At 36.7% G+C, this 26,924-nt stretch overlaps 1 protein-coding gene across 2 annotated transcripts in view; it reads left to right on the top strand.

Moving 5' to 3' along the window:
- Nucleotides 1–22,418, top strand: part of NUP155 (nucleoporin 155) — a 31,004-nt gene extending 8,586 nt beyond the window's left edge. The window contains exons 13-36 of one of the 2 annotated variants that reach the window (XM_039709746.1): nt 1,315–1,485; nt 2,525–2,635; nt 3,539–3,633; nt 5,904–5,992; nt 7,382–7,444; nt 8,400–8,459; nt 8,559–8,709; nt 9,550–9,616; nt 10,389–10,507; nt 10,714–10,817; nt 12,062–12,195; nt 13,946–14,137; nt 14,758–14,896; nt 15,551–15,686; nt 16,112–16,265; nt 16,525–16,629; nt 16,734–16,888; nt 17,315–17,444; nt 17,708–17,821; nt 18,281–18,401; nt 18,849–18,959; nt 19,736–19,872; nt 20,515–20,615; nt 21,859–22,418. In XM_039709746.1, coding sequence (XP_039565680.1) covers nt 1,315–1,485; nt 2,525–2,635; nt 3,539–3,633; nt 5,904–5,992; nt 7,382–7,444; nt 8,400–8,459; nt 8,559–8,709; nt 9,550–9,616; nt 10,389–10,507; nt 10,714–10,817; nt 12,062–12,195; nt 13,946–14,137; nt 14,758–14,896; nt 15,551–15,686; nt 16,112–16,265; nt 16,525–16,629; nt 16,734–16,888; nt 17,315–17,444; nt 17,708–17,821; nt 18,281–18,401; nt 18,849–18,959; nt 19,736–19,872; nt 20,515–20,615; nt 21,859–21,997 — 2,898 coding nt within the window. In that variant the 3' untranslated portion in view covers nt 21,998–22,418. The remainder of the gene's footprint in view (nt 1–1,314; nt 1,486–2,524; nt 2,636–3,538; nt 3,634–5,903; nt 5,993–7,381; nt 7,445–8,399; nt 8,460–8,558; nt 8,710–9,549; nt 9,617–10,388; nt 10,508–10,713; nt 10,818–12,061; nt 12,196–13,945; nt 14,138–14,757; nt 14,897–15,550; nt 15,687–16,111; nt 16,266–16,524; nt 16,630–16,733; nt 16,889–17,314; nt 17,445–17,707; nt 17,822–18,280; nt 18,402–18,848; nt 18,960–19,735; nt 19,873–20,514; nt 20,616–21,858) is intronic. The other variant, XM_039709747.1, reaches the window with a different exon arrangement.
- The last annotated feature ends 4,506 nt before the right edge of the window (nt 22,419–26,924 follow it).

The raw sequence follows: 26,924 nt of genomic DNA, 5'->3' as shown, positions 1-26,924 counted from the left end.
ATACCTGAGTCATACTGTCTGCAAGAAATAAGTAGGTGACAGAAAATTTCATGAGGAGTTTGGAAATTCTACAAAGCTGAATGAGCCTCCCTTAGTCGGGATCCCTAGTTCAAGCATACTTTTCTAGCTTGATGCAACCTTTATGTCAAAAGCAATTGCCTTAACTTCTAAGACTTGACTTCTAGTTAATATGTTTGAGAATACTATTGTCTGTAGCAATGCTGCATTTTGTGCACAAGGACAGAAAAACATGGCCCTTGGTCCATAATGGTGTTGATCAGTATAAATTTTGATAAAGGTTGTTTAAAATGTAGATGCTAGAAACTTTGTGATTCCTTATTTAAACTTACATGCCATATATTCATTAAAATCCACACATGATTAATGTCTTCATTATTTCATGGTGGGATGATTTCTGACTTTCATTTTCCTGATTGTTATGTAAGTGGGTTTGTAAGAGAAGTTTGGAGGGGGTTAGTTGCCTTATGTATCAGTTCAGGGAAAACATGTTTCATCTCTGAAAGATGTTTCAAGTCTTCTGAGGTAGAGGAGTGACGCATCAAAAATTGTGTTACTGAAGAAATAGCAGCATTGGAGTGAATGAAGGGATTATGTAAGTTAAAAGCTTCAAAGTCAATTGAAGTTGATTAATCTGATGTTTAATAACTTACAAAAGAACTTAATAGTTGTTTCGGATCCCTTCCCGCAAAAACTTAGACATGAATATCCCAAGTGCCAACCTCTTTTTTCCCAAGGCATCTGGCAGCAGCAGCTAGGTTTCCCAAACAAAACTGCAGCCTGTTCTTGAGCAGCAATTCCTTCTGGTTAGCATACATCAATTTCTGGAATGTCTTCACTAGCATATATCTCTTCCTGAGTTATATTTGAAGTACTGCAAAGGTCTTGTAAACATTTTTAATTCACTTGGAGCTTTCTTTTATTTTTTAAAGAAATCTTTTAAATTCATGGTGGCTACGGTGCTTAGTTCTAATGTGGTTAGTAGATGGTTGCTGTTTATATTGTAGTAGCCTCACTTTGCAAGTTGTTTTACATTTAAATGTAAAACAATATCCCGAGCCCCCAAAAGAAGCAATGTATTATTCCCTTTCTCCTAAAAGCAGCAGTGTATGTATAGCTGTAAATTTGGTGGTAACTTTGTTAAACAGTACAAGAACTTATTTTTGTTGGGTTCTCTTGTGTGAGGAGCAGATTCTGTTCTGTACAATTTTAAATAGTAAATAGTAAAGCATTACCATGAATGTGCAAAACACATTGCTGCTGCCAAACTGTGAATAATATCTATCTGTTTTTCAGATGACGACCCGTGTTGATGGACATTCCTGGGCTCTTTCTGCTATCGATGAATTTAAAGTTCAGAAGATTGTAACACCGCTAAATAAAGACATTATTCCCATAACTGATTCACCTGTTGTTGTGCAGCAACACATGCTGCCACCTAAGAAGTTTGTCCTGCTTTCAGCCCAAGTGAGTATTATTTTTCTTGACATAGGTTACCAGAAGAATTAAGTATGAAATTGGACTTTACATCTAAACCTGTACATGATTCATTTTAGATATATTTTAAGGATTATATTTTGAACATAAAAAGGAATCAGGAAGAAGTTTGTTGGAACTATCTGTACCTATTTTAAATTTACTCAAAGGTTTTAGATCAACTTCTTTTATACAGGGTATTAATAGTGTTTGTTGCTCTCCAGAAATCCTTGCAGATACAAATCTGGGGAGTTCCTTTAGCCTTGGTTATGCGAAATTGAAACAATCACTGTCTGCCCAGAAAAATAGTTCAAGTAAATATTGTTGGCAATTGAAATTTGAATTAGTAATTTCTTATTTATCATAGTAAAAGTCCTAGGAGAGATTTTTTAAGAGGGTTTTAGGAAACAATAATAAAGAACAGAAAGGGAAAAAAAAGAAAAGAAAGCCAACTTGTCTACTTTTCTGATTCTATTTAGCAATATTTTTGGCACTCTATATCTTGACCAATAGGCTATTTAAAATAGTGCTTAAATTAATATTAATGTTTTGCAAACTCTAGGCCTGCAAGCAGAATTTGTTTAATAGCGACTGTTTTGTTAAGGCATTAATTGGGCACTTTCCAGTAGTTAGTTTGAATGCAGGGAAGGTGATTAATGTGAAGTCTTACCATGCCTTGAATTCTTCAAGCATTTTTCTTTCTGGCAGTTTTCAGGATTTGCAGGATACACAAAGCCTTTCTTTTCTGCATATACTTGCATATGCAGAATGTAATTCCGTGCTTTGTGCTAGGCTACGAATAGCAAAATTAACTCAGTTTAAGGAGAGTTTTTAACCATTGCAGTACTTGCCTGCTTTCCTTGATTCACTAGTGATTGGGAACTGGGCTTTGGAGACCAGGTATGTTTTTATCTAGTGCTGCAGTGGAGGAAGACTCAGAATGCCAAAAATAAATGTCATGGAGATGGGTGTGTTCTGATGAAACAGACTTAAGACAACTTTAGCCTAACTTGCTTTGCCTTACTTTTAGGGAAGCGTTATGTTTCATAAACTCAGACCTGTTGATCAGCTGCGGCATCTGCTTGTGAGCAATACAGGTGGAGATGGAGAGGAGATTGAGAGATTTTTCAAGTTGCATCAAGTAAGAGCTTTTGATGTGTTATGAAAAATGGAAGACTTGTCACTTTTTCATTGTTGCTGTAGTCTTCTGGTCAATGTTTCATTTACCAATTAAAGTGATTGGTAATTTTTTTTCTTTTGTCTACATAAAGCTATATCGAATAGAGAAATAATTTCTTATTTTATGATATCTAAAAACAAATGTGTAATTTATTTTCCCTGAAATCTGTATGTCTTGTATGTATAAGTGTAGTGCACTTCTTAGTTTAGAAAGAATTTCATCTGAGAGCAGGAGAAGAAGAGTTTCTAAAAAAGTTGAATTCCTATCACTGCATTTTATATTTTGAAGGCCAGTAGAAATGTTGGTCTGGGTATTCTTTTTTATTAGCAACTTAAGAGAAACAAGCAGAAGCTTGGTTATAGTTGATTACAATTTTAATATGACTAGTATTATAATTAATATTAATATTGTGTAATTTCTGTAGTGAGTGTTCATTGCAATCTGTTCTCTTGTGCTTGGAAAGGACATAATTGGTATTGTAACAGCTTATTAGAATATGCAAACACTGATTTTTACAAGTGTTTTTTCTTCAAACACAATTGTAATTTATGTTTTTGTGTTTGTCAAAATTGCATGAATCTTAGTAATATTTAAATGTCAGGCATGGAGATTGTTCCTTACCAATAGTAGCACTGGGTTTGCAAAAACTGTATAGCAATATCTTACCTAATGGAGTGGAATAATTTGCTAGGATTCACTTCTTATCTATAATTCAGAAGAGCTGATTTCCCTGGTTTCTAAATAAAATTATGCAGAAAGTATTTACCATTTTAGTTATTGAGTAATATAACTTCTATACATTTCTTAACAACTTGATATACACTAACATTGTAATATGCTCACTAACATTGTAATATCCTCTAGGAGGATCAGGCCTGTGCCACTTGCCTTATTTTGGCCTGTTCTAATGCTGCATGTGATAGAGAAGTATCTGCCTGGGCTACTCGAGCATTCTTCAGGTAAGTTTTAATTATGTCTGTCATTCTGAATGTTATGCTCAGGATCACTATGGTGTTCTGGTTTGAAAGCAAAACCAGTGAGAGACTCCAAGTCGGAAATACAATTTATTAGGAAAAGGGAAAAAACCAAATACATGCAACAATACAAAAGAAGAAGCACTGACGGAGTCAGAATACAACCTGACACCCTGCTAGTTAGGGTGGTGGTAGCAGTGCAGATGAAATGGTCTTGTTAAAGTGGTGATCCTATAGAAATTACCTGGTAGATCTTGTCCTCTGGAAACCAGTGGGTAAGGGCAGCCGTTCCTCTGGTAATCCAGTGGAAAGACTGACTGTTCTGTCCCAAATCCCAGATTATATCCAGGTGGAGATGCTTAGCTCCTCCTCCCTATCTCGCTATGGGTTGATACCATTCTGAGTCATGCAGTGGGTCCTTGAATTGCCCATTAAACAGAAATGGCTCCTGGAGGGAGTAATTTCTGAGTCAGTGGCAAGACATTGATGGGCCTATTAATGGGAGATAAGGAAAAAACAATGCCTCTCCTGGTTTCAGCAGCTCTCGAGGATCGGAATAGAATACATTTTTATATTGTAATTTAGGACAAATGGTCACTAAACACACATACAGGCTTTTTAACCTGCTGCCAGTTCAGGGCCTGGTGACTTTTGGTTATAGGTGTGAATGTTTTTGTTTGTGATGTGGTAGTGGTTTTGGGTTTTGTGGCTGTTTTTTTTTTGGTTCGTTGGTTGCTTTAGCTGTGGTTGTTGCGGTTTAGTTTGGTATGTTTTTTCCAGTACAATCTAAGTGATGAATTAAGAGCTTCCGCTCTGGAAGATTAAATTCTAACCCATATATCTTAAGTGCTGCAGATCCTTGGTATGATGCCAATATGTGTATTTTCATTAGCTGCCCTAAAGAAGTTGATGTATACAGAGAGTCACAAAATTGTTTGGATTGGAAGGGACCTTAAAGATCACCTTGTTTCAACCCTTCTGCCTTGAGCAGGGATATTGCCCACTAGATAATGTTGCTTAAGGCCCCTACCATCCTAGCCTTGAATACTTTAATGAATGGAATGGAATCTTTGGCCAACTTCTTCCGGTGCATCACCTACCTCACAGTAAAGAAATTTTTCCTAATACCTAACTTAAATGTCTTTCATCTTTTAGTTTAAAACCCTTCTCTCTTGTCCTGTCACTGTCTGCTCTTGTGAAAGTTGTTTTCCCTTGATTTTTGTAAGACACACTTGAAGTCGTGCTATATAAGGTCTCCCCAGAGTCCTCTCTCCCATCTGAACAACCCTAGCTCTCAATCTGTTTTTACAGCAGAGCTGCTCCAGCACCCTCATGGTCTTCATGGCCTCATGTGGACCTGCTCCAGTGGGTCCAAAGTCTTTCTTGAACTGAGGACCCCAGAGCTGGATGCAGTTAGGGTGTGCATGTGGGGTATCACAAGGACAGGGTGGAAGAAGAGAATCATCTGACCACTCTTCTGTTGATGCAGCCCAGAATAGTGTTGGCTTTTTGGGCAGAGTGTTGGTTTATTTCCCGCTCTTCATCCATGAGAACCCCTAAGTGTTTGTCCACAGGACTGCCCGCAATGAGGTTTTTTTCCCCAGTGTGTGCTCTGTAGGGCAGTGCCCTGACCCATGTGCAGCACCTTGCACTTGGTCTTGTTGAACCTCATGAGGTTCTTGTGACCCTATGTTGTGGGTCTCTTGGCTGTCCAAGAGGGAGAGAAAAGAGTTCTTGGTAAGATATGGCTGTTGAGAGTGATTATAAAATGTACAGCTTAGAGTGTTGTGTTCCCAAAAACTTAATAGTTCTTTGTCAAAACTTGTGCAGGTGTTAAAGTCAGTAAGCTGTTTTCAGTAGGTTGTGAATAGTTGCTTGTCATTAAATTCAATTTTATCACAAAATCTGAAACAAAATGTGGATTATAACTCTGGAATTAGCAAGGGAAGACATAGCAAAGTGTTCATGTAACACTGTAGGATAGAGATTAATAGAAGTTACCTGTGGATGATAGAAAGACAACCATGCGTCATCTCAACTGTGCCCTTCTTTCCACCTCCCTGTAGAAGTAAACCTTGAGAAGATGCTAAAGCATAAGCCTGACTTAGGAATTGGTAAATTTCTCTTAAAAACTATTCTGGAATTTTTATTTCCCATTTTAAAAGAATCCCAGAATTGCTGTTAATTCTCAAAGGCATGAAAACTGAATGGGCTGTGTATGACATGTTGAGAATTTTTGGTTTTGCAAACTTTAGGTATGGTGGAGAAGCACAAATGAGATTTCCATCAGCTCTGCCTCCTCCCAGCAACGTTGGACCTATTTTGGGTTCTCCTGTTTCTGCAGGTATGTAGCAAGCATTTCATCGTTTTGGACAGTTTTTTTTTTCTTGAATGTGTTGTGTTTTGTCTTCTCACAAGTACTTGTGTTCTTTGTGTCTGAAATAGACTGTGTTTTTCATTTACTACCTAGTTAATTACAAAAACTTTTTCCATTTCTCTTGAGTGACTTTTGGGTTTAGTGAGGGGGTTATTATCTCAAATGATGTGTCTGTGTTGCATATACTCTGTTAAAACACTGTGAAGAGGGTGTACATTTGTTACTCCCAGAGTCATTTCAGCAGCCAGAGGACAACCTATCAATAATGTATTTCAGACTTCACGATACTCTGTTAAAACACTGTGAAGAGGGTGTACATTTGTTACTCCCAGAGGCATTTCAGCAGCCAGAGAACAATAATGTATTTCAGACTTCATGAAGCCTAGCTGGTTGCTGTGTAGATATAACAGCATCTTCCTACATTGTCATTGTCATGCCTCTACAGATACTGCCTATGAGAACGAAGAAGAAATTCGATCAAAAAATGAGCTAGTCATTTGGAGTGATTTCTCTCTTTAAAAGCTCTGTCTTCAGCATTTGGTTTCTCCTTCAGTCTTCAGTGCCACCTAAAAAGGAGAAAAGTGCTTATTTTTTCTCCTCAGAATTAATGCTTCTTGGAGTGAAGGCCTTTTTGTGCTTTCAGATTCGCTTACATTTCTACAGTTACTGTCCCTCAGTATGCAGTACTCAATTTCAGATTAGAAGGGTTTTTAAAAAAGAAATTCATGATGATAAGGTTGAAATTCTGATTGAAATACTGAACTAAATGAATTACTGTTTTTTGTCCAGAACTCATTAATGTGTAAAATCCTCTTCCTTCATCTGACATGTGGCATTCAGTTTTGCACAACAGACTTGGGAAATAAACTTGTTTGCCTGGAATTTAAGGAAATTCCATTTCATGACCATATTTTGACATGTATCCAGATTCCTAAGTATTGGAGGAAAAGTGTGGTGAACTAGGATGAAATTTAGGAAAAACAGTTGACCCTGTTTTTCAGAATTCTTAATTGCTATTAAAACTCTAAAGAGGAATGACTACTTTAATGAATTAGTGGTATCACTTTCCAACCCTTTTGGTGTGGAACAATAACAGTGTGAGCAAGAGCTGAGGCAAGGCATAAAAATGTAAAATTAAATCTGAGTTGGAGAGAACAGTAGCTATGGGATGAACAGGTGCTAGGAGTGAAATTAGGTTGTGGGGAAAATCGCAGGAAGCTCTGTAGTCAACAAGGAGACTCATTTCAGGACTAAATGTATTTTTCCCAAGTCTAAATGTTTGCTTATTTTTGTGGTTCTGTCATAAATGCCTTTTTCAAACCTAGTATCAAAGCAGATGTTTCCATTTTGCTTCAGTAACAGGTCCAGGTGGAAGATGGCACCATTCTTCTCCTACTACTTTCTCGGTTTGCTCAAAGGGTAGAGAACTGTCATGTGAAATTAAGATTCTGATATTGTGGATGTCCCATGTGGTGGGTCAGACACTGCTGACAGAAATTCATTCAACCACCTCATAATTTTGCATGTGAAACTAACGTAACAATTATGTTAGCATTAAAAGGCCAGGTGCCATTTCCATCTTTTTGCCACTGTTGAAAGTCTAGTCATGCATTTGCATGCTGCTTCTCTGCAATTTTGTGCTTTGCTTTAGCACACATGACAATGTGCTCTGAGAATGTATTGGCACTGTGTTATCCTCTGTGCTGTTGTGGCTTCCCAAGTTGAGAGAACTCTAGCAAATTAGGCAAAACTGTATCCTTTGGTAAAAGCCAAATTTCCAGAGTGCCAGTTTTTCTTTCCTGTGATGCATCGCCTTGTTTGCTAATGGTATGTGGACATTTTTGTAAATGACTACACATGCTCCTGATATTTTGAGGTCTTAAGTTAGCTATTCAGACTATTCAGACAGGAAGAGATGGAGTATTCATTGCTGAACTTGAGGATGTGGACCGTCTCAGATTAGTGTTTTGAGTTAGCAGTGTTGCTGTAGTGTTTGTACATCTGCCCCACATAAAAATGAAAAGTAATATTACCAGTGTTCAGCATTCAGAACGTGAGGAACAGGAAAAAATATGTGGGCAATATTATATCCAATGCAGACAGCAGATGGTGTGCAGTAAATTAACACATGAATGCTGGGAAGAAAATGCTGCTTCAGCTGCTCTTGAAGGAAGTGTATCCATTTATTTTACTTGTGGAGTCTTGATTGATAAGAAGTGAGTGCAACTTGATACTTTACTATAAACAAAACATTGAAAGTATTTGATGTAACAACTTTGCTGCTTTTGCACAGATACTTTATGATGTAGATTTGGTAAGGGGCAGTTTTGGATTGTGTTCCACTACCTTACCTTTATTTTTTTCCCCTTCTTAGGTACCCCTTTGACTGTTGATAGTCCATATTCTAATCCTAGCATTTTGACACCTGGGCAAGGTAACACCCTTCTTCTCCATTTTTATGTCTTAATTTTTAAGTTTTTAAGGCTTTTTCATTGGCATTGAAATGAGTAATATTTACCTAATTTTACCCTAGGTTTACAACCTTCTGCTATGTCAACTCCTATTTTTCCTCCTGGAAATTCCATGTCTCACCCTGGTACATCCATTAGCGGGATGATGGGTCCTGAGATAGTATTTTCTGGAAGACACAATGGCATCTGCATATACTTTGCCCGGATTATAGGGTGAGGTCTTTGTAAAAAGAGATTCTGTCACTCAGTTTATTTCATAGTTTTATTTTGCACTAATACGTGCACATAGGTGGTGTATTCTATATGAATAGCCTATAAATTGGAAATTAGTAAATTTTAATGTTGTATTTATGAAATACCTGTCTATATAATATGTTGATTTTGCATCTCTTTTAATAATAGTACATTCAGTGAATGCCCAGGGCAGGAAAGTTGCTTAGATACTGAGCCTGCAATCAAGTGCATAAACAGAACTCTGAAATCTCCATGTTTATTTTTCAAACCTATGAGTTGTGTGTTTTAAACTTATACTGAAGGATGAAACAGAAATGCAGAAGGACTTAAAAGATCAAAGACCTATCTTTAAGTAATTTCTGTGAAGAATATGTAGTCAGAATTGGAAGTCAGAGCAATGAAGCATTACTAAAGATTCTGTTGCCTTGGCAGTTGAGCCCTAAGCAACCCAAGCAACCACAGAGTTCTGCATATGTTGGTGATCTCTCTCCATGCTGACTGGGAAAGAAATTTTTGTTATAAGACTTGTTTGTTTACTGTGTTTCCAGGAAATCATATTGATCTATAGTATTTGAAAGTGCCAAATTTTATTTCATTAAAGTTTTTAGATCTGGAATTTTGCTAATTATTTATATCTGCACTATTCATTATTATGTCATGGCTAGTTTTTAGAATATTTAGTTTTCATCCAAAATTAATCCTTATTTTAGACTTTTAGCTTCAAAGTTTTACCATTTATTTTTCAAGAAATTGTATATAGCAGACTTACAAAAATACTTGGTTAAATGACTTGGCTTTTTTTTTGCCTTTTTTTTTCAGAAATATTTGGGATGGCAGTATAGTCGTGGAGAGAGTTTTCAAAAGTGGCAACCGAGAAATTGTTGCAGTATGTAAAAGATTATTCTGTGTTCTTATAAGTTTCTTTTAATATTTAAGTCCTTTTAAACTTCCATTCTCAGTTATAAACTGTTTGGTACAAAACCCATTGTTTGCCATGTGATTGTTTTCTTAAGTGCTGAGCTCTTAATTGATAATTAGTTGTCTTTTAAAGCTATTGTTTTAAATAATACTTTCTAAGAAACCAAACTAATTTAATCTCTGCTCTTGATTGGCAATGGCCAGTTTTCTCCATGTTTACTGATGTCACTTCCTTGATACCCACTCAGGGTGTCTGCATGCTCCCTCCAGACAAACCCTACAAATAAAATGCTTTAGTGATTTGGGATAGTCACTGCAGTTGTGGAAGGACATAAAAAATTTTTGTCATTTGCCTAACTAACATCTTGCTGTTTCATTTTTTGTCCATGATGAAAATGAAATCTTTTCTGGCTGTGGCTCTTAATAGAATCCAATGCTCAATCCTTGTTCTAGCTTAAGAGTTGGAAGTAGTAAAGCATAGCTGATTTAGTTATCAGGGGGGCAAAGAAAGTAGCATCTTGAATACTTTGTATCTGCAGAGGACTCCTGCCTCTTCTCATGTATGCTGCCTCAATGAATATGGTATAATTATGTTGTATTCCAGTGATACGTTACTAACACACAATTTATTTCTTGTACCCTCTTATTTGTCTTTTCAGTAATGTTAGCTTAAAATTGAATTTTTTGGAAAAAGAAGTGAAAACCCAGCTTTCTGTAAAGAAGTTTGCTTTCTTTTGCAGATAGAAAGCAGTGTTCCATCCCGTATGCTGGAATGTGTGCTACAAGAACTAAAAGGTTTACAAGAATTTTTGGATAGAAATTCACAGTTTGCTACAGTAGGAGCACTTGGCAACCCAAGGTATTATTAATTGTGGTAAATTTACATGTGGTATTTAATGTACAGCTTTTGAAAAACTACCATATGTGTTTTTCTGAGTTGAAGTGTTTGTATAGTCTCCAGCTGCAACATCGAGAGACTAAAAATGAGTTTGTTACATTCCTTTTTAAGTGATTTGGTATTTGCAATCACATTAGCATTTCTTGGGGTTTTTTTTTAAATTGCAGTTTCAGCACACCAGCCAATCTACAGCAGAGACTCCTGGGTTTTATGCGGCCTGATGGTGGAAGTTCTCAGCAAGTCCAGCAAGAACTTCAAAGGAAATACCATGGTATGTAATTGTTTTTGAACACGAAGTATCAAGGAATGGTGCATTTGGATGTTGCTTTTCTCTCTTTTCTTTTGAAATAATCTGAATAAAAAGGCCTTTTTTCCACACAAATTTTATGTTACATATCTTGCCATTGTTTTGTACACTTACCTGTATCCTTTTTTCCTTCCTAATGTTCTCCATTATGGATAAGTTTGTTTAATCTCCTCAATGCAGTACTTAGTAGCTGCACAACCATTTATATTTACAAGATAGCATTTCCTAAGCAGCTATTTTATGAGACAAGTAAGCACAATGTCATGCTAAAAAACTACTGTAGTGCAGGTTTCCAAAGGTACAGTCATTGAAATGTCTACAAAACCTTGTTTAGAAATATGAGGTCTGTTAGACAGCCCATTTGAATTCTTTTCTTCTTACAGTGCAGCTTTTGCCCAGCACTTGCAGGCAAGTTGGGAAATGTTGATGCATATATGGAATTGTGAATGTTTGTGGTCCACGTGTGTGTAATTCTGGGCTTTTAATAGTGTAAATGTAAACATTTTCTGTACGTCACTATGTAGGATTTGGTAGACCTTTAATAATTTTTTTTTTTATTTTTATTCTTTACCGAGTTCATCAATCCTTTCAGATTGCTGAATGACACAATGTAATTATTTTTAACCTCATTTGTGAAGTGAAAAGTAAACACATAAATTGTTGCAATTATGTTCTGCCTAATGAAAACATTATCCTTTAAGTTTATATAGTATACCTTACCAGATTTAAATGTTGTAGTTTTTGGAGTAGTTGCTGCTTTAAAGGTAGCATAGACTGTGTTGACCACATCTGTAATTGTAATTATTCTCTCTACAATTAAATGCAGGTAATTAAACAAAAAGGGAATATGTTTGATTTTAATTTGATTTTATGTTCAGCAGAAATACATTTATAATACATATTTTTGAAACAAAATTATAAATTTAAGACTGATGTGTAAGTCTAGTGCACAGGAAACCATACTTGTTTTTCAGAGAGTACAATTCCTTTGTTACATAGTTTGAAATAAACATTAACAGAGGGTTATTTGTTTTGGGGCAGTGTTGACATAGCATTTATCTCCCAAGAAAGCTAGACAGCATTAGTCAACAATGAAAGAGAAAAGAAGATAGAAAGTTAAGGAGATGGTTACTGAAAAACCTCAAAAACTTACATGGTTATTTGAAACATGTGGAGTAGTTACATGCTGACAGTGTCTGGTTTTTCAGCTGAGGCACAGCTAACTGAGAAGACCTCACTTCAAGGCATCCAGCAGCTTGTTCGCAAAACCTGCCAGGCACTGGCTTTATGGAAGTTGCTATGTGAGCACCAATTCAGTGTTGCTGTAGGTGAGCTTCAGAAGGTAAGATCTGGATAATACAATGTTAACTTGTATGTACTAATCACCTGAATTTCTTTTGCTACCTAAGTATTCCCAAAGGACTATTACTTAAAATGATTGAGAAACATAAGAATTTTAATTATTTAATATTTTTTCTATGTGGTCACAAATATTTAAGAGACTGATATGTAGTATTGACATAATCACTTGATTTTATGCAGTTGGAATTGTCTCTAACAATAAATTGTTCTACTTTTATTGATATTTAATAAATTAATAAAGTCTCCTTTATAAATCACTGGTTTTTTACCTTATGCATGTTCTGCAAAATGTTCAGAAAAGAACAGACCAGCATATTCCAGCCAAGTGGAATTCACTCTTTGCCCTAGTCATGGAGAACAATAGGGTAATAGTCCTTGCTCTTCTGTGTAAGTAGGGTAGCAGAATATGCCATAGAACAGCTGAGGTTGGAAGGAACCACTGGAGATCAGCTGTCCTCTTTGCAGTGGGGTTAATAATCTATCTGACTCTCAAAGCAGGGGCAGCTAGAACAGATTGCCCAGGACTGTGTCCAGTAAGGATTTTTAATATCTATGAAGGTGAAAACTCCACAGTGTCTCTGAGCAACCTGTTCCACTGTTGAACCACCTCTAGAGTAAGAGAGATTTCTATTCAGGTGTAATTTCCTTCACTTCCATTTTTTACCATTGTGCAGTGTCCTGTTACTGGTTACCACTGACAAAAACCTGACTCTGCATTCATTACACTTTCTCAAAAATATTAGTAAGATCCCACATATCGCTCTCTAAGTGTCCAGGCTAAATGATCCCAGCTCTTTCAGGCTCCTGGTTTGTAAAGGAGGAGACTTGTAGAACAGGGGGTGCTACTGCTATGCACCCTTTGCTGATGTTGAATTTGCAGCCAGCCATTGGAAAAAGCTATTAATTTGAATACTGGGCATTTTGTCCTAAAACCTGATAGGATTATTTGAGAAGTTGTATATTTTGTTCACAAAAAGAATAATTTTAAACCTTACAGAGGCACAGAAGCTGTTGCTCTTCACAGTGTTGGGGCATTGGGGAGTTACACATTTGTGTAATTTTTATTTGTGTTGGACAAGGAGCTAACTAACTGATTAACAAGTAAAATGTTTTCCTTTGTCTTAAATAGATTTGGATTTAGAGTTTTGTAGCTGTATCATCATGCTGTTAGTATCATCCATAGACACTACCTAGACCCTACTGGTGACTGTGTGTGCAAATATACATAATAAATTTTTTAAAATTAGAAACCTTCAGTGTAATTTAATCTTAAAAAGCATAATGAGGTCAGACCTCAAACTTTCCAAACTCCTGCTTTTATTGAATCTGTCATTTTTATTTCCAAATATTAAAAACTTCGACAGTGTCGTAGGATGTGCATTCTGACAGTGCCCTGTGAAGTAAAAGGAACTGCTACTTCCATTCTTGCTGTCAGAGATCTGAAACAGAGGGACACATAGTGAAGATGGCAGAGGAAGTCTGTTAGGTCTATTAGAAGGAGTTTTCACTGTCCTTAGGCATCCAGCAAGGCCTTTAGTAGTCACCCTTGCTTTATTATTTTTATTTTGCTATAAAATGTGTATTTTAAATAATGTACATTGTAGTCATTGGAGTTATGTATGTTTTTAATTATTAGAAACAGTTAATTTTGCTGCTGGAACATTCACACATTTCTAAACAGGGTCAAGTAAAAGATTTGGTAAACTAATAAAATTCTGTCTCATCTTCAGGAACTTCAGGAACAGCTAAAGGTTACTGCTTTTAAAGACTTGGTGATTAGAGATAGAGAGTTGACTGGAGCACTCATTGCCTCTCTTATAAACTGTTACATCAGAGATAATGCTGCTGTGGATGGAATCATTGCCCATTTGCAAGATATCTGCCCTCTTCTTTATAGCACTGATGATGCTGTGTGTTCAAAGGTAAGTGCACTTCCAGATTCTACAGCACCCGAACACAGCTTGAGAACATACACAAATGAGATACATTGGCCAGCTTGTAAGTCATTATTATGCTCAAGTAGTTTCAGAAGCAGAAGAAGATGAAGTCACCTTGCGGGCGTATTTTCATCTTCTAATTGATTAATGCTATTAATGAACATTACACAAAATATATTTGATGCATTAGCAGTTATTTTCATAGTCTCTTAACTCTAATCTGATCTCTAACCTTAATTCTGTCTTCTTTATGTTGATACAATGTTGTCTTATTCCAGTCTTTCTCAGCATAGTATCTTGGGTTTTGTCCATTCCACAGTTTACTGGAATTTGTGACATTCAGTTGTGTTTAAGAACTTAGGTCTTTGAAGCTTTTCAAATAAATTTGAAAGAAGTAACTGGTGAGGAGAGAATAGGAAACCAGTTGGTTAAGTCTTCAGCTCTTCTAATGCTCTTGTAGCCTTTCTGCTGGAAACTTAGTGACCGAGAGTGCTTTTGAGAGGATGGTCTTTCTTCTGTTTCAGCTTTGAAATTTAGAAAATAGCTCATTAATAGTATCCATGATGTGTTCATGTTAATAATTTCCATTTTGCATTTGTTTTTAGGCAAATGAACTTCTTCAGCGATCTCGACAAGCTCAAAGCAAAATGGAAAAAGAGAAGATGCTGAGGGAGTCACTGAAAGAGTACCAGAAGATCAGCAATCAAGTAGACCTTGCTAATGTTTGTGCGCAGTACAGGCAGGGTAAGAGCCAGTCACTGATCATGCTGAATAATTTCATGGTATTCTTTCATGCCATCTTTTCTGTTTGTTTTGTTTGATAACTTTCAACTCTGTTTTGTAATTTTTTACCATAAACAGTTGCTTAATAAATCTTAAAATCAAAATGTTCCAGCCTTTTCTTTTTTAAAGCCTTGCTAGATTTAACAAGCCAACAAAGAAATCCATTTCTGTATTAAAATAGTCCCATGTATTTACTTCATATTGCAGTGTCCAGTTGTTTCATATATGTGGTTGAAACATTTCACTAGGTTCTCTGTAAGCAGAGGGTTTCAGGTACCTTTTGTACCGAATACGCTGTTCGAAAGAAAGTTCTCAGTCCTAATTAGTGCAGTATATCAGTTACATATACATTTAAATTATGTAACAGTTAAGAAATGGGCCTCTGTACAGTATTATATATTATGGAGGATGTTCTATGTAATTTCTGTGTAACTTAATATCTTAAGTTCAAGTCTGAAAATAAATGCCACAGGGTGGGAACGGGTGTAGACTTTAAAGGATATGGACCTGAGTGAATAGTGTAGCATTTGTTTGAGAAATGTTTGATGTCACTTACCATTTTGTTGTGAATTTAATACAATAATGAACAGTGATATTTGTTTTGATTTTTCCTAGTGCGTTTCTATGAGGGAGTAGTAGAGCTCTCTCTTACAGCAGCTGAAAAGAAAGATCCCCAAGGTCTTGGACTTCATTTCTATAAAAATGGAGAACCAGAAGAAGATGTTGTCGGACTCCAAGCTTTTCAAGAAAGGCAAGTTTTCAGGATTATATTTGTTATTATTTTATGTATGCTTTATTTGAAGTGACTGGGAAAGTAGCTTTTTATGGAAGGAATGCAGGGTAATAATAAAGAAGCGTTTCATGATAAGGGACACAATATAAATATTTCTGGCCATTATGCTCCCCTTGATTATGATTAATATGGCAGCAACTTAATCTGAAACAAGGGGTAACAGATGCAGAAAACATTGTAATCAAAACACTACAGAAATACTTCTTAAAAAGATGAATGAGAACAAACTAGATTGTGACATCCACCTGACAATAAGCTGACAATAATCTTTAAATCTTAGTAACTATCTACAAAGGCATACAATAACACACTTGAGAAAACTATTGTATGGACAATTGCAATGAAAATTACGAAGCTTTTATTTTCTTTTCCTCTGTTTACAGATTGAACAGCTACAAGTGTATCACTGACACCCTTCAAGAGTTAGTGAATCAAAGTAAAGCTGCTCCTCAGTCTCCCAGTGTACCCAAGAAGCCAGGTCCTCCTGTGCTGTCATCTGACCCCAACATGTTAAGCAATGAAGAAGCTGGACATCATGTAAGAAACTTACAAAAAAGTCGTGACTACACTCCAGAGAACAGTGTGATTTGAAGGGGTCTAGAATTTATTATTTTAATAAAATTATGGAGTAGTTTAATGAAGTGAAGGTTTGTCATGAATTGGCCTCAATATCTAGAGCACCCATAGAAATTATGACATGCAAATAATGTGAACCTAAGTATTGTCGAAGGTAATTCAGGGCTTAAAGTAATGTAACCACTTCTCTAATAGCAGTTCTGACCTTTTCTTTCCTTAGTTTGAGCAAATGCTAAAGCTGGCTCAGCGTTCAACAGATGAGCTCTTCAGTATTGCACTTTACAATTGGTTGATACAAGCTGACTTGGCAGACAAACTGTTACAGGTGAGCTTGTGTATACTCAGTGAACTGGGAGAGGTGATTGTTAGTAATGCTTTAAAAGGCAGGGAAGGGCAAGAGTATGAGTGTTACCTTTCTGATGTCTGCAGGTTACTGCCCCCTTTTTGGAGCCCTACCTGGTGCGGATGACCAAGATTGACCAAAACAAAGTTCGCTATATGGATTTACTCTGGAGATACTTTGAAAAAAACAGAAATTTTAGTAATGCTGCCAGAGTCTTGGCTAAGTTGGCTGATCTCCATAGGTATGAATTATGTGTGATCTATTGTTTATATATTGAGATAACTAGGGAAAAACAGAAAAAAAAACTAAATCAAAACCTTTTGTCTAAGTACTTTTTAAAAAGGAGGTTTTATTAAAAAAAATATAGCAGATGTTAGCTTTAAATCTAGGCAATTACTGGAAATCAATGATAATGTTTGTTTTTGTATTATACATTACTTTGCGATGTATTTCCTGTAATTAGAACTTACTAAGTGGCCAGTTCTTATTGAGAAGTACACTAGAACTGAGCTTGCAGCAAAGATGGGGTAAAGTGGTTGGATTGTCATGCATGGTTTAGTAAAATTTGGAAAAGGCACATATTACTTTCCAGAGTCTAGCTAGACTATAACTTACCCTCAAATAATTATATTAAGTACTCATTTTATTATGAACGTTTATTTTGCAGCACAGAAATTTCTCTTCAGCAGCGTCTTGAATACATTGCACGTGCCATTTTGAGTGCCAAAAGTTCCACTGCCATATCCTCTTTAGCTGCAGATGGTGAATTCCTACATGAGCTAGAAGAAAAAATGGAAGTAAGAAAAAAATAGTAATCTAAGCTACACTGTAAATGCATTATTTCACTTTGTCTCATTGGCATAACAGTTGTACTACCAGTTCTGTATAAATGGATTTCTTTGCTTTTGTCCTGCAAAGTTAGGCAGATTAAAATAGACTTAATGGTGTAAGGCAGCAATATTTCTACATTTAAATAAGCTAAAGTTAAATCTGGGTGTATTTTTTAAACTATGATTAAATTAATTCAATCTTGAAATACTGTATTTTCCTCTTAAACAAGGTTGCAAGGATCCAGCTTCAAATACAAGAAACATTACAGCGGCAGTATTCCCATCATTCTTCAGTACAAGATGCAATCTCCCAACTTGATGCTGAGCTGATGGATATAACCAAGGTGACGGAAATTTCCTTGTGTTAAAGTCCAGTTTATCAAATTTTGGGGAGAAAAAATGTTTTTCAAAGAATGATTCTGTATTGACTAGGAAGAGTAATAGGCAGTTTATCATTCCTGGTCTCAGAATGTCTGTTACTCTGGACTGTAATTTTCTGTGCTTTAATAGTCTTTCAGTCTTTAGTATTTTAATTTCTTTCACGTGTTTATTTTCATTATGACGTCTCTTAAATTTCTTCACTCATAGAAAAAACTATTGGAAAATTAAGTTTTCATTTCAAATTCATATAAAATTTAGTGCTGTATCTAAGAAATTAAACTACACATAGCAAAAAAAAATTAGTGGTTGACAACAGTTACGTTGCATATTTACTAGTCAGTCAGATAAAATAAGAAACAACTGATTTTTAAGATATAATTTGATCCCACGTGAAAAGTAAAGCTTGGTAATTTTTCTTTCAGCTGTATGGAGAATTTGCTGACCCTTTTAAGCTCTCGGAGTGTAAGCTTGCAATTATACATTGTGCAGGTCATTCTGATCCTATCTTGGTGCAAACTCTGTGGCAAGAAGTCATTGAAAAAGGTATGTCTTAATGGAGTAGGAGTTGTGATCTCTCTCATCCTTTACCATCAGTTAGTAATTCACTATCTGTTTCTGTTGGTTTTGATTGATTGGGAGTTTTCCCCCCTTGGTTTTAGGGCTCAAGTTTACCATTGTGCTAACAACATTGATCAGAGATCTAAGGGAAAAGCTGTGTGGTAGTGTGTATGTTTTGGGATCTGGAACGTGGTTTTGTTTGTTTGTAGTTTTTTAGGTAGTTTCGCGTGGCACTTCATGGAAGCATAAAAACTTTAAAATATATGTGCAAACACATCAGAAAAGGTTGTATTTTTACTTCCATGTGCTGATTTTTTTGTTGACAAGAGTGTAAGACTTTCATGTATTATTTTTAAATTATGTGCCTCAGTGTCATTTTGTATAAATGTAGGACTTTTCCTGAAGTTCTAAGTGTTTTCTTTTCATTTCCAGAGTTGAGCGACAGTGTATCTCTGAGCCCCGCTGACAGAATGCAAGCGCTTTGTCTGAAGCTGGCATTGCTTGGCAAGATCTATGCTGGCACACCTCGCTACTTTCCTTTAGGCAAGTGATTAGCCTGCACAGTAAATAAGCATATGTTTGTTGGATGGGTTTCAGCTTTTTTTTTAGACTCTTAGAAAAGTTTTAAACTAAGAAATGTTTCTCATTTTTTAATCTCAAAAGAAATGGGAAATAAATGAAGTTTTGGTGGTAGCAGCAGTTACTTTTGGATGGCTGTGCAGATCCCATTTTAGAAAGTAGCGAAGTTTGTTTGCATGAAAGCACAAAGTACAAAATGTGTATTTATACATTTAAGATTTTAAGCAAGCACATTTATCTGCTGTCTCTTGAAATTCTGTATGAACCATCTGCCATCTGAATGGGTAGATTCTGAAAATTATTCAGGAGATTCCTGGATAGTTCTTAAAATTTCTGCTTTTCTGATGGTCATATGTTTTGACAATTATATAAAAACCTGGCAAATATATTGTTCAGCAGTAAATCTTCTTTTATTTTATAATACTGAAATAATGTGCAACTAACATTAAATATGAACATTCAGTGCTGATCAATACACTCTTGTTACAGGCACTTAAACAAGCTTTAGTAGTTTTTCTGACCATTCTAGCAAATGTAGTCATAGTACTTGTTTTGTATAGAAACAAAAATTAATGAATTTTTATTAACAGCACAGTTGCAAAGCAAAATGGTATCAAAGTACTAAGTATGAGTAATCCCTGCCATGCACTGCTGATAGTAAATGACTCTTAAATGCCTTTGTTTCCTAGACTCCCAGTAACAAGTTGGAATCTAAATGTTCCCTTGTTTATGTCCTCCAGATTTTCTAGTGCAGTTTCTAGAGCAACAGGTCTGCACTTTGAACTGGGATGTAGGTTTTGTAACATACACCATGCAAGAAATTGGAGTGCCATTGCCAAGACTGCTTGAAGTGTATGACCAGCTGTTCAAAGCGCGGGTAAGGAAAATTACACAAAATAAAAATTCTGTGTTCAACTGTTATCAAGGTCTCTCTTTAATGGGAAACATGAAATAATATAAGGAAGGATATAACAAAATATGCACTCAAAGCTTTGCTTCCTTTACTCAAAGACTTCAAAAAAAGCTGCATTTTCTCCCTGTGAAAAAAATCTGTGGATTTTATTCATTTCAGTACCAGAGCATGATGAGGAAATTTGTTAATTCTTTTAGTTTACCTGGAGCTAGTTTAGGATGAAATAGGATTAGAATTCTTATATTGCAGAAGGAACAGCATATATTGAGTATATTAATTTTATTTGTTTCCTAATAATGATTAAAATTTGTTGTATTACTACATCTTGTCCGATCCATTAATGCAATAAACAAAGAAGTTTGACTTTGTGGTAATGGAAAACTGAGTTAAATTTATGTATATTTACATATGTAATTTAAAATAATGTTTAAATACAGGCTTAAATATAGATTAAGATAGAATTCCTATTTATCTAACTTTCTTGATACAATAAATAAATAATTGCACAGCTGGCAATTCCTGTATACATGACACATCTTTTTTTGTCTTGTCTCCTTAATGTTTGTGTCCTTAATATTTTGTGGGGTTTGTTGGGTTTTTTTTTAGGATCCATATTGGAGTAGAATGAAAAAGCCTTTGCATCTCTTGGAGTGTATTCACGTATTACTGTCAGGATATGTACAGGATCCAAGCAGAGTACCTATGAGGTAAAAGGACAGCTATATCCTAATGAATAGTGAAACATAAAATATCTAAAATTCTTCACTCCAGCAATTCCCAAAGCTTTTCTTCTTTTGGGTGAATTTAATATTTTATTCTTAACACTTGTCATTCAAAACTATTTGAAACTTGCAGAAACTATTAGAAACTTGTAGAAATCTGCCTTATAAACTGCTTCCACAAAGGTAATTTTCTTCATATCACTGAAGATCCTTGAGAAACTGAGAGGATTATTTTGTGATTTTTGGCAATATACTTTAAGGACTAGTTCAGACAAATCTGTAGCAATATGTGAAAGTGGGGGAAAACACAAATTGGGCATTTTGTGATTGAAACAGTGAACTGTTTCATGTACAAATTCTAGAAGCTCTGAGTTACTCTAGGAAAGAGAAGACCAAACATTGGGATGGATCTTCCCCATTTCTTTATAAGAGGTTGATGATGAATCAGAGTCCAAGACTAAAATTCAGCTTAGTTCACATCAGGAAGAAATTTAGGTGTAATAATAGAAAAAGTTTCTACCAAAAAAGATAGCTAAGTACTTGAGGAAGTTGCCTGCATATCACCTCTAGCTTTGAAAATTTTTATTTAAATAGACTATATGAACTTCAGTCAGAGCCATCTTGTCTCACAACCAAAAAGCAGAACTAGGGAAGTCTTGATAACTCTTCTAAACATAGATGTTTCTGATTCTTTTGAAAAAGAGATTTATATGTATTTATATACATATAAATATCCCCTGTTCACATATAGTTTGCTTCTGTCTTTTATCTTTTATGGTTGGCTGATTTAAATATCTATTAGAACTTTCAGTGAATGTTGTCTGATTTTAATACCTACTTTGATAATACATAAATTTAGATTTGAGTATAATTTAAGACATTTAAACTGCTATCTAAATTAAAACTTATACATTGACTATAATAGTATCTAAAGTAGTATCTCCATATTTCACATTGCTATAAACTGTACCATGCTTTTATAGTGTGTATTTAATATTAGATAAATAGTAATGGGTCAGTTATTTTCCCATTATGCCTTAGTTACAGGCATTAGATTTCAAAAATAAATTTCTGTTAATGAATAGTTAAATACTTAAAAGCAGCTGACAGATGTCTTACTGATACACTATTCCATTGCAACTGAAAGAATGCTTATGTTCTAGTTCAGATGAATTCTGAGATGTGGGATTAAAAAGGAGCTCATTGTTATTCTGTGTTTTCTTTGCAGGCGACGATTCACAAATGTTTGCTTGGATGCTGTTAGTTGCTACCTGGTTGAACTTCAGTCTATGAGCCCCACACTAATGGTGCAGACTACTATTGGGAATTTTAAATCTCTACAGGCCAAGTTAGAACGGCTTCACTGATTGACTAATACAAGAACAGAATCATTAGTGCAAACTGAAATAAAGGTTCTGATGTTGGCACTGAATTACGAACAAACAAATCTTCAGAAAGAAAATCCTGAGAGAGTTTTCTCCTGCCATGGTTATCAAATGTGTGGCCTGTATTCATGCTCTTCCTAAAAGTATCTACAAATTGTAGAATGTAAATGTGACAAATGGAGTGTCTTTTACTTTTACTACTACTAGGTTTTTCAACGATAGAAAGCTTTTTTTATACTGTTGAAATAAAGTACATTGTGTGATCTTTGCCATGGGGATAAAAAATATTTCAAAAATATTTTCTTTTTCTTTGTATTAAATAATGGGGAAAAGCAAATTATTTCCCCTATTCCATTTTAATATGTTTTATCTGTTAAAATCAAATAAAGAAGTCAAAAATTGACTTCTGTCTATTTTTATTATGTGCACACAAACACCAAATTGTATACACACCTAGAATCCCCTCCCCTGCTCCCCCCAGGGTCTGGATACAGCCCAGAACACTGGGCTCTCTGGCTGTCACACCTAGAATCCCCTCCCCTGCTCCCCCCAGGGTCTGGATACAGCCCAGAACACGTTTGGCTCTCTGGCTGTGAGTGCCACGGCTGGGGCATGTGCAGCCTCTCACCCACATCTCACACAGATGTGTGGGGGACCATCTGAAAGGCTTTACAGAAGTCCAGACAAATACCATCTGTATCCCTTCATTTGTCCACTGTTGGAGTCACTCAGTCATGAAGGTTACCAGGTTGATCAGGCATGACTTATCCTTGGTGAAGCTCTGCTGGTTGTCCCAAATCACCTCTCTGTCCTCCATGTGCCTCAGCACAATTTCTAAGAGAACCTGTTCCCATGATCTTCCCAGGCATAGAGGGGAGGTTGACAGGTTAGCAGTTCCCAGAGTTATTCTTTATTCTTTTTCTAAAGATGGATGCATTTTCTTCAATCACCTGCGACTACACTTGACTACCATGACTTTTCAGTTATGGAGAATGGCTTGGGAACTACATCAGACAATGCCCTCAGGACCCTGGGATGCATCTCACTGGGTTCTACAGACTTAAATAAATTCAGGTTCCTTAGGTCATCATGAACCTGATCTTCCCTTGCCAATGGGAAGCACTTTGCTCCCTCAGTCACCATCCTGCTCCCAATTCAAGAGGTGTGGGAAGACAGGTTTCCATTGAAGACTTGCAAAAATGTTGAGCCTGCATCTGTTAACAGCTTTCCATCACTGTTTATCAGGGGCATTACACCTTCTCTGACCTTCATTTTCTAGTTCACATACCTGTAGTTGCCCTTCTTGTTATTCCTTATGTCCCTTGCCAGGTTCAGTTCCAGTTTCTGGAAGGCCTTCCTCACCTCATCCCTATATAACCAATCATTCTCTATACTCTTCCCTGGTTCCCTGTCCTAGTTTCCATTATCTGTGCATTTAGTTCTTTCCCTTTAGTCAGGTCAACAGTTCCCTAATCTGCCATGCTGGTCCCCAGCCTCCCTGGGGATTGCTAGGTCTTGTACTCCATGGAGGGCAAAAATATCCATTAGAATAGGGTTTTAATCCATCAGCCTCTAGGTTAAGGGCCCAGCATGCTTCCACTGCTTCACTCTGTTCCTCTCAGTGCCTCTCAAGGACATCTAAGGGCCTTTGTCCAGACAACAGGAATTAAAAGTGTTGGAGAACGAGGGCACCAATCCTGCTGCTTCTCACATGCTGAGTGCTCTACAGTGCCTTTAGTATGGAATAGGTATGCTCTAAAATTTTACTTAAAGTACATTTCTTTCCCTCTCAACTACCAAATACATTTTTTGGAATGATTTTGGTGATTTTTTTGGTGATTTTAAGCCAGCAAATGCACTTGTTGATACAATATAAAAATTAAAATACAACTCTTTTTGACTTTGTTAGATGAAAAAAAAGGTGAAATATTAGAATTAGCTTTTCTTCTTTGTCAGTGTTAAAAAACTTAAGAAGTATTTAAACAGTAGTCCTGTGTGTCCTGGGAAAAATATTTTCTTCTTCCATGTAAAATAAACCATCTAAGTATTAGAAGTTATCTTGTGCTAAGCTATGTTTCATACCAAGTCCTGTGTGTCCTGGGAAAAATATTTTCTTCTTCCATGTAAAATAAACCATCTAAGTATTAGAAGTTATCTAAGCTATGTTTCATACCAAGGATATCATGCATTTACCCTAGTCTCGTTAGTGCAGTTCACACAAATAATGTCCAAAGTCTTGCCTGATATATTTAACTAAATTTCAGTATTTGCATAAAAATATGTTGTGTTCAGCCACATTCTGTAATATGTGATTACTAAACAGATTTCTCTTTTCAGATTTGGAGAAATAACTATCAGTTTTGAACAGACACAAATCACTGACTTGTAGTTCAGCTCTTCTGGTTTTTTCTCCAGTTAATGGAATAAGGATTCCTCTGGGAATATTGTAAATTTATCAAAGTAGTAGTATTTCAAAGTGTATCACAAGTTACCTCTGATATTTTTCAGATTGACAGCAGCTAATTCCAGTATACACATAACCTTTTGTTTTCATAACACCTGCTCTGCTCTCAGATGGAGAAATGATAGGTTCTGTTTCCCAATTTAAATTTGGAGGTACACGGAAAACTGGGGTCAGAGGGGAGAAGGGTGTGTTAATGCAGTAGACCAACACAAAACATTGCTCATGAACAATGTTATCAATGTATCTTTTATTTTTTTCTTCTGTAGCTTTCAATCGAGACTGTGATTAGGGAAAGGTGGCAGAAGGTAGGAACAAGGGTGAGTTTCAAAGAACAGCTGCTTTAAGCAAATCAAGGGTATTTCTTCAAGATAAGAAAATATAGTGACAGCTTACCCTACCTGTATTTCACCTTGTCATGGTTTAACCCCCTCTAGGAAGTATCACACAGCCACTTCTTACTCCCGTACCCCATTCCATAGGATGGGGGGAGTTGGAAAAAAGGCAAAATCCATCGGTTGACATAACCATTTAATAATTGAAAAAAGGCAAAGTAATAGTAACAAAAAGGGAGGTAACAAAAAGAGAGAAATAAAACCAAGAAACACAAGTAAGGTATCAGGCAATTGCTCATCATGGGTTGACCGGTGCCCAGCCTGTCCCTCAGTAGTGATGGGTTCCTCCCACCCACAAGCTCCTTTGTGTTATATACTGAGCATCATGTTCCACAGTGTGGAAAATCCCCTTGGTCAGTTTGTGTCAGCCCTCCTGGCTGTGCTCCCTCCTGTCTTTTGTGTACCTGCTCGGTGGCAGAGCACAGGACACTGAAAACTCCTTTATATAAAGTAAGTACCTGTGGTGCAACAGCTGAAGCATCAATGTGTTATCAACATTGTTCTGCTAAATCAAAAACATAGCACTGTACCAGCTACTTGGAAGAAAGTTACCTTTATCTCAGCTAAAACCAGGACAGCCTGAATTCCAGTAATTCCTGTACTGTACAGAGAACACAGTAATTCCTGTACTGATCTGTAAGCTGATCTCTTACAGGTATGTCTCCTGCTGTTACTCATGCCCCTCATCCCCAAATACTGATGGTGTGGCAATTTCCCCCACAGCCATGTGCCCTGTTCCCTGTGGGCTGTGGCCACAGGCAATCCATGGTGTCTGGCTTTCCCCACTGAGGGAGTTGTGTTGATCATCAAGTCTCAATAGCCCGTTTTCTTGACATATGACAGCTCACAGAACCCTAAAATGATCTGAGTTTGAAGGTCTGCTGTCACGGTGGATGCTCCAAGTGTGGGGACACGAGGCTTGACTCCATGTTTCTCAGAAGGCTGATTTATGATGTTATATATTAAAATACTACATTAAAACTATACTAAAAAAACAGAGTGAGAAGATGATCAGAAGGCTACAAAGACCTAGAATAGAATAGAATAGAATAGAATAGAATAGAATAGAATAGAATAGAATAGAATAGAATAGAATAGAATAGAATAGAATAGAATAGAATAGAATAGAATAGAATAGAATAGAATAGAATAGAATAGAATAGAATAGAATAGAATAGAATAGAATAGAATAGAATAGAATAGGAATGCATAACAAAATCTCGTGACTGCTCACAGCCTCGGCACAGGTGGCTGTGATTGGTCACTAATTGAAAACAATCCACATGGACCAATGGAAGATCCACCTGTTGCATTCCACAGCAGCAGACAGTTATTGTTTACATTTCTTTCCTGAGGCTCTCAGCTCCTCAGGACGGGAAAAATCCTAAGAAAGGATTTTGCATAAAATATCATGGCTACAGTCTGCCATGCAGGGACACCTTCAAGCAGACCAGCCTGTTCAGAGCCCCATCCAACCTGGCCTTAGTGTTACCAGGGCTGGGGCATCTTCAGTTCCTCTGGCTGACCTGTGCCAGTGCCCTCTCCAACCTGAAAGAACTTCTTTCTAACATCTAATGTAAACTTGTCTCATTTAGTTTAAACCAAATCATCTTTGTCGTACACCCCCTTGCAAAAGGTCTCATTTCCCTCTATTTTATAAGTCCCCGTTAAGTACTGATTTGTCTCAAGGAGGTTTCTGCAGAAGTTTCTCCAGGTTAAACAAGCCCAGCTCTCTCAGCCTATCTTCATAGGAGAGGTGTTCCAGCTTTTGATACCGCTGCGCTCCTTTGGACTCTTTCCAACCGGTCAAATGCCCTTCCCCAGAGCTGGAGCAGCGCTCCAGGTGAGGCCTCACCGCAGCAGGGAGGCCGAATCGCCTCCGTCATCCTTCTGACCACGCTGCTCTGAATACAGCCCGGGATGCCGGTGGCTTTCTGGGGGGCCAGGGGACCCCCGGCACGTTCAGAGACGCGGGGGCACACGGAGGCAGGGCAGGCCGGCGCGGCGCTGCCGGGACCGCGGGGCGGGCGGGGCCGCGGCTGCGCTCTGCGCT

This window comes from Passer montanus, unplaced genomic scaffold (genome assembly GCF_014805655.1).
Source record: "Passer montanus isolate IOZ18808 unplaced genomic scaffold, ASM1480565v1 scaffold22, whole genome shotgun sequence".
Lineage (NCBI taxonomy): Eukaryota > Metazoa > Chordata > Aves > Passeriformes > Passeridae > Passer > Passer montanus.
The sequence above is the reverse complement of the archived record's forward strand: the minus strand, read 5'-3'. Positions and strand labels throughout refer to the sequence as shown.